At 33.8% G+C, this 15,266-nt stretch overlaps 1 protein-coding gene across 1 annotated transcript in view; it reads right to left on the bottom strand.

The window, feature by feature from the left end:
• Positions 1–15,266, bottom strand: part of HNRNPLL (heterogeneous nuclear ribonucleoprotein L like) — a 41,903-nt gene that overhangs the window by 14,090 nt on the left and 12,547 nt on the right. Inside the window, exons 3-7 of the mRNA XM_037806780.1 lie at positions 8,339–8,576; positions 6,785–6,870; positions 5,559–5,655; positions 5,401–5,473; positions 1,065–1,136 (exon numbers count right to left, since the gene is read on the bottom strand). Of these exons, the coding sequence (XP_037662708.1) occupies positions 1,065–1,136; positions 5,401–5,473; positions 5,559–5,655; positions 6,785–6,870; positions 8,339–8,576 (566 nt within the window). The remainder of the gene's footprint in view (positions 1–1,064; positions 1,137–5,400; positions 5,474–5,558; positions 5,656–6,784; positions 6,871–8,338; positions 8,577–15,266) is intronic.

The following is a 15,266-nucleotide window of genomic DNA, read 5'->3' as shown; positions in this document are numbered from 1 at the left end:
GAAACATGACCAAGAAACACAATCAATGACTATAATAACATTTTCAATCTATACCACACTGATTGTTTTGACATAACATACAGACTGTTTCAGTCTCTTTGCCATATAGACTACTAGGGAACACTGAACAAACAAAAGGTAATAAGTTCCTGGTGTTCAAAAAGAATAGGGAATAAGCAAAAACTCACAGCTAAGAATGGTCAGTAAAGTAAATATGTAGGCAATTTTAAAACATTTCAGAGAAGAAGCAACACTGGGGACTTTTTGATGATAAATCCTAGGAGTACAAATTGTCAATTTCTATTTCCTACTGCTTTTAATAGTACTGTATTTCAACTTCAAATCACAGAATAGGTGGGATCGATAACTACCACTAAAAACTAAAAACACCTAAAAACACAGAATTTATAACTAGCTAAAAGTCTTAACAGCAATTCTCAACATCCACTTAAAAGGACAGTGATCCAGTACCTAATTTTTCACTGAGGAAGATTATTATTCTAGGTTTCATAACCTTAATTAATCAACACAGTTTAATAGTAAACAGTTAACAGCTGAGAAGTTGCAATAGGGGAATTAAATACAAGCAAATTTAACCAAAGTCAAAATACCAACTCTAGAACTAAGAGAAAAAAGGATCCAGAAATATGTTTCCTTTTTGACAAATATCCATTCTTGTCTGCCTTTATTACTCAAAATTCCTCTTTGTTCATAATTTCTAGAACAGGAAAAAAATACACTTACTGAACAACAATACTTCTTTTTGGTTCTCTAACAGGCCAGAGCTCATTACAAAGCAAAACCGAAACAAAACAAAACATAAAGGCAAAAATTTTCAATCCCCAACCATCACTCATTTATCTCAAGGGTTATTAGATATATCAAATCCTAAGAAAACACAAGATTTGGGACAACTCTTTAGAGAAGTACATTATAAAGGGACTGACACCATACAAACCCAATCAAGTAGACAGCAAAAATAAACAAGAAATGTGCCATTCTTCATCAGAAATACAAACTAATAGTTCACCTGTACTACCTTCCTTCTGCCTTGGCAAACTTACCATAGCCATCATGTCTAAACGAAGAAGGGTGTTCTCCCAAAATGGCTTGTCTCTGGCGACCCTTTCCTCTATCTGACACAAAAGTAGAAACATGGTTTTAAAAATTTTGACTGAAGTACTTAGCAGAGTTCTCACATGGGAAATACCCATTCAAAACATCCATTACAATTCATAAAAAATATGATTCCTGGTTAACTTTAAACATCCATTCACATCCAATTTAAATACAAACACCAACAGTTTAGGAAAATAACTATCTAACAAATTCCACTTAACTTGAAAATATCTTTTTGGCAAATGCCAAATACAAACACGCTTTCAAATTTAAGGGAAGAATGGATTCTTTTCAGAAAGTTAATGTACACAATGCTAGAGTTTGACACTGTACAGAAGTTTTTACCAATACATGTCTTTAAAACAAGCTTTAAGTGCAGTACTTTTGAAAGACAGTACCTGAATCATACTATTAGCTTCAACAGCAACACATTTTCAAAGTGGGCTTCTTTCAAGAAGTTTCAGCATAAGCCAACAACAACCTGTATTACATGGTTTCACAATCAGTAAACACAGAGTATTTTATAATGTATATACACATATTTACAAACACCTACTGACTTGAGAGCTGGAAATTTGCACATCACTGGCCCATTTTGTATCATGGATTAGTCAGTGTCTATACACCTTAACACGAGGCACGACTATGAGTACCCCCAAAGTTTAATTATGCCAAGATAAAACTAACCAAGGGGGCTACATTATTGGATGAGAGTACTACAATACTCCTAAAGAATAATTTTTAATCTAGTTACATTTCCAGGGAAGGCACAGCAACTTTCCCAAACCTGAGACATCAACAACAAAAAATTACTTGTAGGTTTCTAAAATGGTACTTCCCCCATTGGTGAGTAAGTTTTTAAAATCATTGTACAATACTTTTAGAAAGTTTGCTGATCAAATAATAGTGCCCAATAAAGGTTTTTAGTTTTGTTTTGTTTTTTGTTTTCTAAATGCATCTTAAGGCTCTGGATATTCTAATCTTTGAAAATTCAAAGAGAGAGGCTTTCATATACCCTTAGTCACCTAAACAAATAAGGTTTATGGGAGATGAGAAATACTTTAATTTTCACTTCAGTCTAGAGTAGCATCATTTTAATTACCTATTTCGAGTTATCATAGCATTAAAAGGGACCTAAGAGGTCATCTAGTTCAACTTTTATTCAGGGTATAAGTTCTCTTTACATTAGCTGGTACCATCTAGCTGCTGCTTAACCAATGCCAATGACAAGAAACTCACTACCTTCCCCTATATTTTCATTTTCAGATAGTTCTAAAGCATGAGAAAATTAATTTTTATATTATATAGAAATTTACCCTCTACCAATATTCCACTCCCTTTGGGGCTACACAGACTTTGTCTTTCTCACAGAGAACCTTTCAAATATTTGAAAAGTTATAATGGCCTCCCTCCCCCAAAGTCATTTCTAGACCAAATATTCAGTTCCCTCCTTCCATTACACAGCTTCTAGCACATTTCATCATTTAGGTCTCACTCTTCTTGAATCAATACAGTTTGTCTAAGTTCCTCTACTTAAGCATGCCACTGAACACTAAATACAATTCGTATCTGATCTATGAATTTTAAACCAAATGTCTTCATGGCTCATTTTTAGTTACAGTTAACAGTGTACTAAAAGGAAAGAGCACCTGATTGGGAATCAGAAGATTCCAAGTTAACTACTAATTTGCTATATAATCCCAGAAAGTCACTATGTTCATTCTTAAAATGAAGGAGTCAGAGTAGATATCTCCAATGTCTCTTTCAAACATTCTCATTATTAATAAATCTCTTTATTTGAGGCATTCACTACCCAATATAAGGTCACATAAAACAGAAGAAGTGAGCAGAGGAGTCAAACACTAAATATATCAGTTTCAAAAGAGTGGTATGTAACCTTTTATGGATTCATCTGAAAACTGATGGAAGCTGTGGACCTTAGCTGTGGACCTTCTCCATAGAAAAATGCACTTACATACAAGTCCTGCCTAACGGTTCTAGAGGAGTTACATGGAGTCTAGATTAAGGATTCTATGCACTAAAATGTAATTAGGGCTGAAAAACAATTTTTTAATGGGTCTATGTTTTTACAAGGATTACTTATTTGGTAGAAAAAGTTATATGAGGGTCTTTATTTTGAGGTAGCAGCTAAATAATTTCAGTATCTTCCTACCACCTTAAGTGCAAGCTGAGATCAATACAGAAACAATAACAAACTGCTTATAGTCTTGGCAGACATGAATATCCATCTGTAAGAAATTAGAAAACAAGAATTTTCTCCTTGAAAGCATAAACTAAAATTCTACTTTACTTCCTTTAATTATAGTTCATTATTTAAATATCTACCTAACACATTTCTAAACTCACCTAACTATAATTCCTCATATAAAAAACTAATCTATGCTGGATGTATAAACTTAAGACTCTTTTTCAAGAACAGATTTAACACATTAAAATAAAAAGCGTATCTATAAATGTTTTAAGAAACAGTAAGAGAAATGTAATCAAAATTCACTATTTCAAATGAGTTTAAAAAAACCTGAGTATTCAGTAACTACTGTACACTGACAGAAGTGACGAGTTTCTCATCAACCACTTGTCCTGTTGTTTGAGTACTAAGGTTTTATTTTCCAATAGTGTATTAAACCGCACCAAGTCTACACCAAGTAGATTCTGTAAGTAGTGTAAACATGGGGTCTAGTCAAAGCTGTATTACAAAACAACTCCATTTGCAATACCATGAATAAGGCAAAATGATTACTGGGAATTGAGTTATAGGGGCCAATCATCCAGAAGTCCTGAATATTTTGAACATGCACATAAAGCATCATCACGCTTCTTCTCCTTTTGCTAGAGTACATGCACTACAGAGGTCCTACTATCGAAAATACTTTAGATTTCATAAAAAAGTTTTCTAGTTTCTTGAGTTTTACAGACATGCTCATCTTGGTAAGTTTTTCCAACACATGGTTTAATACTGATATTGCAGTTGAGATGTAGCCAATACTGCAGCCCCCTTGTTTTTACAGGATCCACATTTTAATTAGTAAATTCCAGAATTGCCACAAAGTTAGTTAAACAATTTTATCAGTCAAATCTAGGCTCATGAAATTTAGCATTTATAGGTTATAAATGAAAATGCATCTCAAATGAAATGTTCTTATTTTCAGATTTATCAAGTTTAAATATATTCTACCTTGAACAGACATGTTACTTTCACCTACATTTGAAATGTCAAAATTTCTAGTTACACAAATTAACATGAGTGATAAGCTTAAATTGTTACAAAAGTGACAACTTATAAACAGCCACTTTACAAGATTCAAACCACACAGAAAAATGTATATTACATATAAAATGTACCCTTTTATTATTATGCTAGAATTTTTGTTCAATATTCACAATTGAGAAAAAACAAAAAGTAAACAAGTGCAGCAAGTGTGCACTTTTCTATTCCTTTTATCTTTAATATACCTGTGTGGATTGGTTGAGCATTATCAATTCCCATGGCCTATAGATAATTGGCCCTGGTTATTTGCCAATTAACAATTTGAAACTAAGCTGCAAACAATTACATTAATGGGCATTAAGATTTACAACACTGTAGAAAAAGTCTAGTTTTTCATAAGTGATTAAAGTCTTAAATTCTACAACTGAAACCTTAAGGGAAATCAGACCAATATATACATACAACTTGAGTTAATGGGCACAGTCTATCATGGTGTTCATCCCATGCAAGTCTGAAGTACTGTTAAGTGTCCTCCTTTAAAAACTTGGGGTGGTGGTGCATGCAGTATGCAGTCAAGGTGAATTGCAAGTCTGAGTTTTTCAGAGGGCTTTTTGCTGATGCCGATGTTGTGCATGATGAAGTGTAGAGTCAGCCTGCTGGAGTCCTCTATCCTTCTTAATGCCTCGTCCAGCTTGGGGGAAAAGTCCTTTCCATAGAGAAGCAGTGTGCAAGTTTGCAGTTTGTAAGGAATATTCTGAATCAGTTTCCTCTCCTCCAAAGAGAGAGAGCTGCTTGGAGAAATGCAAGTCCTTGAACTGCGGGCGTGCCTGTATGTGTGGGCTTCTTGCTGAACTAAATAGCTCAGTACATATCAGTAGGGGGCACTAATGTTCAAGGTTATTTTCCAACATAACATGGCCTTTTGCAACAAAAGCATTCATCAACAAGGTTTTCATTTGAACTATTACTAGCTCATCTTAGGAAAGAGGAATCTAACTATATGTAAACATTTATCAGATGTAGGTACATTCTAAAATGCATAAAATACCTACCTCGTCTTCCCAAATATGGTTTAGTGTAGTCCCAACTGTCATTGTCATTCCTAATAACATTTAGACGAGTTGGCTGTTAAGATTAAAAAGAAAGTGAGTTTAAATTATATATCCAAAGCATAAATATTCTACGACGAAATGCTGAGAAAAATATTTACCCTTGCATATTCAATTTTTAGTGTACAACATCCAGCATATATATCTGCTCCATTGAGTGCTGCTTTAGCTTTCTGGGCACAAAGGACTGATTCAAACATAAACTCTATTAAGGAAATTTGTTTTAAGATGTCCAACATTTAATCATTATCCACTCCCTAAGAAAAGGACTGAAAATCAGAAATAACTCTTTCACTTCTGGAAATGTTTTATTAAATAAATTTTCTAGAGGAAGTTTAGGAGAATTTATTTTTAAGATCAAGAGCTCCAAATAAAACATAATAAAACCAAACTATCTACATCAATTCTTTCAGGTCATCAGGGGTACTTTTTAAGTTGATAAGAAAAAGAATGGAACATGGTTCCATTCCCTTGTAACAAAGGGTAACTTGCTACCTTTAAACAGGAAATACTTTACTCTTAAAGTAGGAAGAACATGACAAAGAATAATAATGCAAAACAAGTATCTGATTTTTATGTATTTCTGAGAAGGCAGGGTTTTATGATCATTTACTTATCCTCATTTTAAGTACATACTTGCAAAAAAAAAAAAAAAATCAAAGCACAAAAGTATGTCAAGTAAAAAAAAACAAAAACTGAAAAACTCTTGCCAGAAATAAGTACTGTTAAGAACTTACTGCATAATCCTAACTTTTTCAATGTGTGCACATGCACACATAGGTTAGGTTTTTAAAAATTATTAATTTATTAACAAATGGGATTGTATTATATATAGTATTCTACAGCTTTCTCTTTTTACTCAAAGTATAACGAAGTTACATAGAGAAGTGGTGCTTACATAAAACATGACCAGTTTAATGACCATTTTAGAAGGTTACATTAAGAAAAGTAATAAAGGATCAACTGCTCTTATAGCTTTGGTACTTCTATACTACCAATTTAACAGGAGATTCAGAAAAGTTCATTTGTGGTAAATTTTTAAAATGTACAAATATACATATTATCAAACAGTTATTTTTCCCCATTACAAAGGCAAAGCATACTGCAAAATTAAGCACTGGACTGTTTCAGGTAACAAGTTATTCTTATAAATAGTAAAATTCTCTATGGGAACTGCAGTTTCATTGTTAAAATAGAAACTAAGTAGATTTTTATATAGAAAAAAAGTAAAACATCCTTTATATCCAGAAATAAGCAAGTAAAAATAAGATTCATATGAATTAAGACAGTATTAATACACTGATAAAAATTTGCAAATAAAGGATATTCAACCATTGCTTGTATTCCATTTCTCTTGAAAATAACAATACGCTGCACTTTTCCAACAGGATTGCATACAGTATATAAAACATCCTATGAAGGAACAAAAGATTTCATCAATTTTATATTTAGAAAAACATTGACGCTATCCTCTGATGTCTGTTTTACCTTAAAAACCTACAATTGTTTAGACGTCATTTCTATTAATTACTAATTAAACTAATTTTTAAAACTGCTGCACTTCAATTAATCTAAAGTTATTTCCTCCCCTTCATAATATACCAACATTAGAAAAGTTGCAATGAAACATTTGAGAAGCACTGTTACTTATTTTATCTCCTAAATGAATCCTCAATTTTTTTCTTAAGAGGTACTTAAAATAATCTGACATTACATAATTAATAAACCAAAACTGTAACCAATTAATTTATGTTTAATTTTCCAAATGTGACTTTGAAGTGTCTAATAGTGTAATCGCTTCAATTACAGTAATAAATAGTAAGGAGTAATAGAACATTTTAGGGACAATGGCAATAATTACAAGTGAAGACATTGTATTTACTGTGAAGAAAAGACCCAAGGTAGATCAATCATACAATCTAAGATATCACCAAACAAGACAGCTCAGTCATCTAACAGAGAATCTAAATACCCCCTTAGGGACAATTATTCAACTTTCAAGAAATTTCTTGAGCACCTACAATTAATTACATAGCTACCCTATTAAGTACTAGGGATATAACAATAAACATATCAAAGTAATTGTACTAGACTATTTCCCCCAAAACACCAAATATAGTAAGTATATTAAAACTATAAGTATTTATAACATTAAAAAGTGAATAGATAATAATGTTTAATTAAATCTAAATAAGTATTTTATGCTTTGCTTTAAGCTGATGCCCCAATAGCATATACTCATTCTAGAAATCATACCAATTGAAACTTCCCTTACTGTGATATTCTATTCATTACAAATCAAGTTCCCTTTTCTCTAGCTTTTTATGAAACAACATGTGATTATGAAGTAGAAAACTGTTTCAAGATACAAATCCTTTTTAAGAATTCTACTAACATTACTTTTTCAAGGGTGAAGAAGCAGGCAAGTTTAAGTAAATAAAAAACAGATTTTTAACAAGCTATCTCAAACAGCTTATAATGATGACATGTGGATCTTACTGTACTTTGAAATTCTGTAATTATCTAGTAGATGCCTTTACTACATGTGCTGCCTATGAAAAGAAGATTTCTTGGACAACTTCGAACAAGTCTGTCTAGTCCCTTCTTATTAGAAACAGAAGTGACACTGATGCTAAAGAATAAAAATTACTAGATGTGCCTATTTAATTATAACAACTGTGCTTTTGACCTTATAGCTTCAATGATCACTTTTTCTTCGTTCATTAAATCTGAGAGTCAAAAATTAAGATTAATTTTAATAATTCTGAAAATAAACTATTTTCAAATTATCTAGATGGCAGTGAAGAAAACTACACGCTGATCACTTTCGAGGCAAACTCAAAATCACTTTTTCTTTAGTTAGAAACACTAAAATACATACCACTGTAATTGGATAAAGAGGATTCTGAATTGACAGCAGAAGAACTTTGTTGCCTCCTGACGGATCATCAGTATTTCCTGGACGAGTGATCCTTTTGCTTGTAGAGTAGTTGAAAAATGCCTGTTGACCAGCAATGTACACGGGTTCATCCGCAGCAAATGTCACACATTCTTTGGCACTATCTATGTTTTCAAATTCCACTAGAGCCTGACGTTTAAATGGCATCATCATCACATAGCTGGAAAGGGGGAATACCCGAATATAGTAAGTCCAATTAACATTATTTGATCTCAGTCAAGTAAAAGTGAGCTTTAATAAAACTTTGTCAAATCACTGTGTCAGATCAGTATTCTTTACTACTTGTATCCAGTGTAAGCCAACTCAAATCATCCAGAGAAACTATGGTTGACCACATACGTGATACACATTTGAAAGTTTATTTTCCTGATTGAAAGCTTATCCACCTCATCCCCTACAGCACAATGTGCTATTGCTAATGGCACTCTAAAGCAACATTAGAAAACGTCAAGAGACAGAAACCAACAGAGATAAAAATCAACAGAAGGTTAGCAGAAAGGACCCCTACTTAAAAAGCAGAAACAATTACCTTCCCTGAATTTTCAAATTAGTAAATGCTCACACTTACAGCTACGAACTGACTGTATTTTCATTTATCTTACTAAAAACAAACGCAAAACTAAAAAGTATGTAGAAACAACTGCAGATTGACCAAGTTTATAATGAATAAATCGCCTCCAAATATTTTTAAATATTAATGTTAAAGAATTCATGAAAATGAATTACCATACTAGAATATGGTAAAAACTGGTAATCACAGTTGCTCAGAGGCAGGATGGTGGGGTATTTACTTTTCATTGTATACCCCACCCTTCTTTTTGTGGAATTTATTTTAATACATGAAATGATGAATAAAGAAATGACAAGAAGGAAGAGAGAAATCATAGTACATGGATCACATAGAGGAAAACAACAGGTCCTCTAATTAATGGAACAAGGAACTTTAAAATGTTAATTACCATGGTTTTTACAATAACAGAAAGCTAAAGAAATCACACTGGGTCACATACTCAGTGACAGCAATGCTTCTCATCAGACATCCAGGTCTTACTGCTACACTTTAGAAACTGAACAATGGTATAGCATTAGCAAGAAACAGATCACCTTGGAACTTGATAAATTATGTAATTTCTTATGAAATTTATAAAACTTCTTTATTTATAAAACTTGGAGAACTGTTGTCAAGATTTGAGTTACTGCATGCAAACTGCTTAGCTGAGTTTCTGACACATTGTAAGCAATGAATAAAAGTTAACAACTGAGTGATGTCATCAACATGGCAACAGAAGACACCTCCCGGAAAAATCTCTCTCAGAATCAACTAATAAAAGGACAAATCCCACTTGCTTAGAATTCTGGAGTACAATAGAGACTGGAGAAGTCCATAAATGCTGAAGTAAAGAAAATGAAAAATAATCAGGTAGGAGATTTTCTTCCCGGACCCGCCAGTCCAGACCCCTTCCCCTTATGTCAGTCATGAGTAATTTGGAAGTCGCACAGAGGCAGCACAGCCCAGATCCTTCCTAGTGCAGATGCAGACTACAGAGCCACACGTAGCAGCAAGTTAGAACCCCGTACCTATTCATGCACAGGGACGCAAGTCTGCAGAGAACCTGGGAAAACATAAGCCACTGAGGAGTGCCACATACAAAAGGGCCCCAAGAGAGAGAAAAAAATGAGATCCAGGGGAGAACTGTTGGCAAGAAGTGAATTCCCTCAATCCTGTCTCTGTTTGCTCGACCACCTAAAAGCAAAATGGACTTTCCTTGGATGGACCCCATCTGGATCCTTGAGGCAGGATACCCTAATGGAGAAGAAGAGAGAGGCAGAAAAGCCACAATGGGGTGGGGGGGGGGGGAGGGACAAAAAAAGAGGGGTGGGGTGGGAGTGAGCTGCTGTAAGATAGAATGGGTCCCAGAACTGAGAAGTGTAAGGAAAAAGGGATACTGAGTGAGGGAGAGAATTGAAATCATAGCAATTGCGGAGAAAATGCTGCATAAAAACACACAGAGCAGATCAAGATTTCTGGAGGAGAGAGAGAGAGAAAAGGAAACTTTCTCGTGGAGGTGAAACAACTGCACAAAAAGCACAAGCTTAAAAATTGGACCACATATCCAGGGCAAGAAACACATGAAGAGCTGAGAAAATCTGAATAATTCAACATGAGGTACTCCAAAAGTCCAGAATAAGTTGGATCAACTGTCAAAGAAAAGCCTTAAAACACAAAGCCAATTAACAATAAAACCCTAAACAAGAGGGAGAAACTGACCTTCAGTGTTAACACATCAAAATAATCAGGTACCCAGACATCAGCAACAAATTACAAACCATACTAAGAAAGAGGAAGATATGGGTCAGTCAAGGAAATAAATTAAAACTTCACAGGCGACACAGAATTTGGAACAACTGATAAAAGAAATTCAAATAAATCTAAATCAATTCAAGGAGATAAAGGAAAATATGCCTTTATCTTATATATTTAAGTATATTAAGACGACCATGTGTGAGCATAAGGAAGAATCTGACAGTTTAAAAAGGAACATAACAGGAATGTATAACAGCGAATCTTGTGGTGGACAATGTCCGTGATTAACTGTACAAATATTAAAAAGTTCTTTCATGAACTAGAGCAGATGTATGACACTATTATAAGGAAATAACAATAGAGAGGTGTGTGGGAAAAAATGTACCTATTGCAAACTATGAACTATAGTAAACAGTAATATTTTAATACTCTTTCGTCAGCAGTAACAAATGTACCACACCAATACTATGGGTCAATAATATGGGGGATAAGAAGTATGGGAGGATTAGGGATTTCTTTTTTTAATTTTTATTTCTTTTCTGGAGTGATGAAAATGTTCTAAATTTGATCATGGGGCTGTATGCACAACTATGTGATGATACTGTGAACCAGTGACTGTACAATTCAATGGTTTCTATGCTGTATGAATATATCTCAAAAAAATTGCATTAAAAAAAGAAACAACTGAAATTATGAGGATGAAAGGTAAAACAATGGAGATTAAAAATATACTAAGGCATATAACAGTAGATCTGAAGAGGCAGAAGAATCAGTGAACTAGAAGACAGGACAATTGAAATCAAAAAGTCAGAAAAACAGACATAGAAAAGAACAGAAAAATTTGAGCAGTGTCTCAGGGATTCAAGTGACAGCATAAAGAATACAAACATATGTGTCATGGGTGTCCCAGAAGGAGGAGAGAAGGAACAAGGCCAGAAAGAATATGAGGATATAATGGCTGAAAATTTCCCAACTCGTATGAAAGACATACACATGTCCAAAGCACACCATACTCCAAACAGAATAAACCCTAACAGACCCACTCCAAGACATATACTAATCAGAATGTTAAATGCCAAAGATAAAGAGAGAATTCTGAAAACAGCAAGAGAAAAGTGATTCATCACATACAAGGGACCCTCAATAAGACTAAGTGCCGATTTCTCATCAGAAACCATGGAAGTGAGATGGCATGGCTATGATATATTTAAGGTACTGAAAGAGAAAAACTGCCAGCCAAAAGTTCTTTGTCAGGCAAAACTATCCTTCAAAAATGAGGGAGAGTTTAAAATATTCAGAGATAAACATGAACTGAGAGACACTGTCAAAAAAAAAAGATTCCCCCTACAAGAATTACTACTAAAGGGACTTCTGCTGGTTGAAAGGAAAAGACAGGAAAGAGTAGCTTGGATTAGGAAGAAATGAAGATTTTTAGTAAGGGTTTAAAAAAAAAACAGGGGCGGTAAATGTAAATGCAAAACCAATAGTACTGCAACCTCCATATACAAGTCTACTCTTTAATTCCTGTAAGAGTCAGAACACAAAAGAACAAGAAAAAGGGATATTTCCCGATAATGGGCATGTAAAATATAAAAAGGTAATGTGGGACCAAACCAACATAAAGAGGGGAAACAGATATGGGAGCAGAGAGCATGTGTCCTACTGAAACTAAATTGGTATCTTTTCAACTAAGTAGCTTATAGATGTAGCTTATATAATATAAACCCAGGATAACCACAAGGAAAGTATTTTTTAAAAACACAGAAACAAAAATGAGAAAGGAATCATTCAGATACATCACAAAAGACCAACTATACAGAAAAAGACGTGCATGCACATAAAGGAAAAGAGAGACAAAAAAAAAAAGAAAAAAAGGTATGGCATATTAAAAACCAAAGCACAAAATGACTGAAATACTGCCTTTATGGTAGTAACACTGAAAGTTAATGGATTAACCTCCCCAGTCAAAAGACAGAGAATGGCAGAATGGATAAAAGAGCATGATCAAACTATATATTGTTTTTAAGAGACTCACCACCTTAGACCAAAGGACACAAATACATTGAAAGTGAAAGGATGGAAAAAGACATCCTATGCAAATAGTAACCAAATATGAACTAGGGCAGTAAGACTATTATCAGATAAAATAGACGTTAAGACAAAAGCTGTTACAAGAGACAAAGAAGGACACTATATATTAATAAAAGGGCCAATCCACCAAGAAGAAATAACATCATAAATATTCACACACCTAACCATGGTGCCCCATAATACGTGAGGCAAACACAGGCAAAACGAAGGAAGAAATAGACACCTCTACAATAATAGTTGGGGACTTCAATACACCACTCTCATCAATAGGCAGAACATCTGGATAGAGGATCAGTAAGGAAACAGGGAGCCTGAATAGTATGATAAATGAACCAGACATAACATATATATATATATATATATATATATATATATATATATATATATATATATATATAGCACTGCACCCCAATACAGGAGGATATACATTCTTCCCAAGTGCATATGGATCATTCTCCAAGATGGAACACATGTTGCGTCACAAAACAAGCCTCAATATATTTAAAAAGATTTAAATTATATAAAGCATCTTCTCTGACAACTATGGTATGAAGCTAGAAGTCAATAACAGGCAGAGAACTGGAAAATTCACAAATACATGAACATTGAATAACACTTTTAATCAGTGAGTCAAAGAAGAAATTACAAGAGAAATCAATAACAAAATATTCCCAAAGCAAGAAGAAGGAAAGAAATAAAGACTAGAACAGAAATAAATGAAATGGAGAATAAAAAAAAAAAAAAAGAAACCAAAAGTTAGTTCTTTGAACAGATCAATAAAATTGACAAACCCTTAGCTACCCTAACAAAGAAAAAAATGGAGAATATGCAAATAAAATCAGAAATGAGAGACGGGCCATTACTAGCGACCCCACAGAAATAAAAAGGATCGTAAGAGGATACTATGAACAACTGTGTGCCAACAAATTAGACAACCTAGAAGAAATGGACTAATTTCTAGAAACATATAAACAACCTACACTGACTCTAGAAGAAACAGAAGACCTCAAAAGGCCAATTACAAGTAAAGAGATTGAATAAGTCATCAAAAAACTTCCCCAAAAGAAAAGCTCAGGACCAGATGGCTTCACAGATGAATTCTACCAATCATTCCAAGAATTAATACCAATTCTGCTCAAACTCTTCCAAAAACTTGAAGAGGAGGGAACAATACTTAATTCACTCTATGAAGCCAATTATCACCCTATTACCAAAGCCAGGTAAAGATACTATAAGAAAAGAAAATTACAGACTAATTTCTCTAATGAAAACAGATGCCAAAATCCTCAACAAAAAACTTGCAAATCGAATCCAACACCACATTACAAGAATTATACATTATAAATCAAGTGGGTTTTATCCCAGGTATACAAGGTGGTTCAACACAAGATATTCAATTAACGTAGAAGGGGAAAAACTACATGATCATCTTGATTGATGCAGAAAAGGAATCTGACAAAATCTAGTATCCTCTCTTGACAAAAACACTTCAAAAGTTAGGAACAGAAGGAAAATTTCTCAACATGATAAAGGGCATATATGAAAAACTCACAACTAACATCATACTCAGTGGTGAAAGACTGAAAGTTTTCTCTCCTAAGATCTGGAACAAGACAAGGTGCCCATTGTCACCACTGTTATTCAACACTGTACCAGAAGTTCTAGTCAGTTAGGCAAGAAAAAGAAAAAAAGGCATCCAAATTCAAAAGAAAGAAGGAAAACTTGCACTATTTGCAGATGACATGATCAACTATAAACAACGTCCAGAAAAATCTACAACAAAGCTACTAGAGCTAATAAATGAGCTCAGCAAAGTGGCCAGGACACAAGACCAACAAGCAAAAATAAGGAATGTTTCTATACACTAATGAGCAATCTGAGGAAGAAATTAAGAAAAAAATTCCATTTACAATAGCAACTAAAAGAATCAAATATCTAGGAATAAATTTAACCAAGGATGTAAAAGACTTGTACACAAAAAAAACTACAAAACACTGCTAAAAGAAGTCCAAGAAGACCTAAATAAATGGAAGGACATTTTATGTTCACTGATTGGAAACTAAGTATCATTAACACGTCAATTCTACCTAAACTGATTTACAGATTCATTGCAACCCCAATCAAAATTCCAACTGCCTACTTTGCAGAAATGGAAAAGCCACTTGCCAAATTTATTTGGAAGGGTAAGGGGGCCCTGAATAGCCAAAAACCTCTCGGGAAAAAAAGCCAAAGTTGGAGGAGTCACACTTCCTGACTTTAAAGCGTATTACAAAGCTACCATGGTCAAAATAGCATGATACTGGCATAAAGACAGATATACTGACCCATGGAATCTAATTTAAAGTTCAGCAATAGATTTTCACATCTATAGCCAACTGATCTTTGACAAAGTTGTCAAGTCTTTGTCAACTGGGACAGAATAGTCTCTCCAACAAATGGTGCTGGGAGAACTGG

The sequence above is a fragment of the Choloepus didactylus genome, chromosome 17 (genome assembly GCF_015220235.1).
Source record: "Choloepus didactylus isolate mChoDid1 chromosome 17, mChoDid1.pri, whole genome shotgun sequence".
Classification (NCBI taxonomy): Eukaryota; Metazoa; Chordata; class Mammalia; order Pilosa; family Megalonychidae; genus Choloepus; species Choloepus didactylus.
This window is presented reverse-complemented; position numbering and strand designations above follow the sequence as displayed.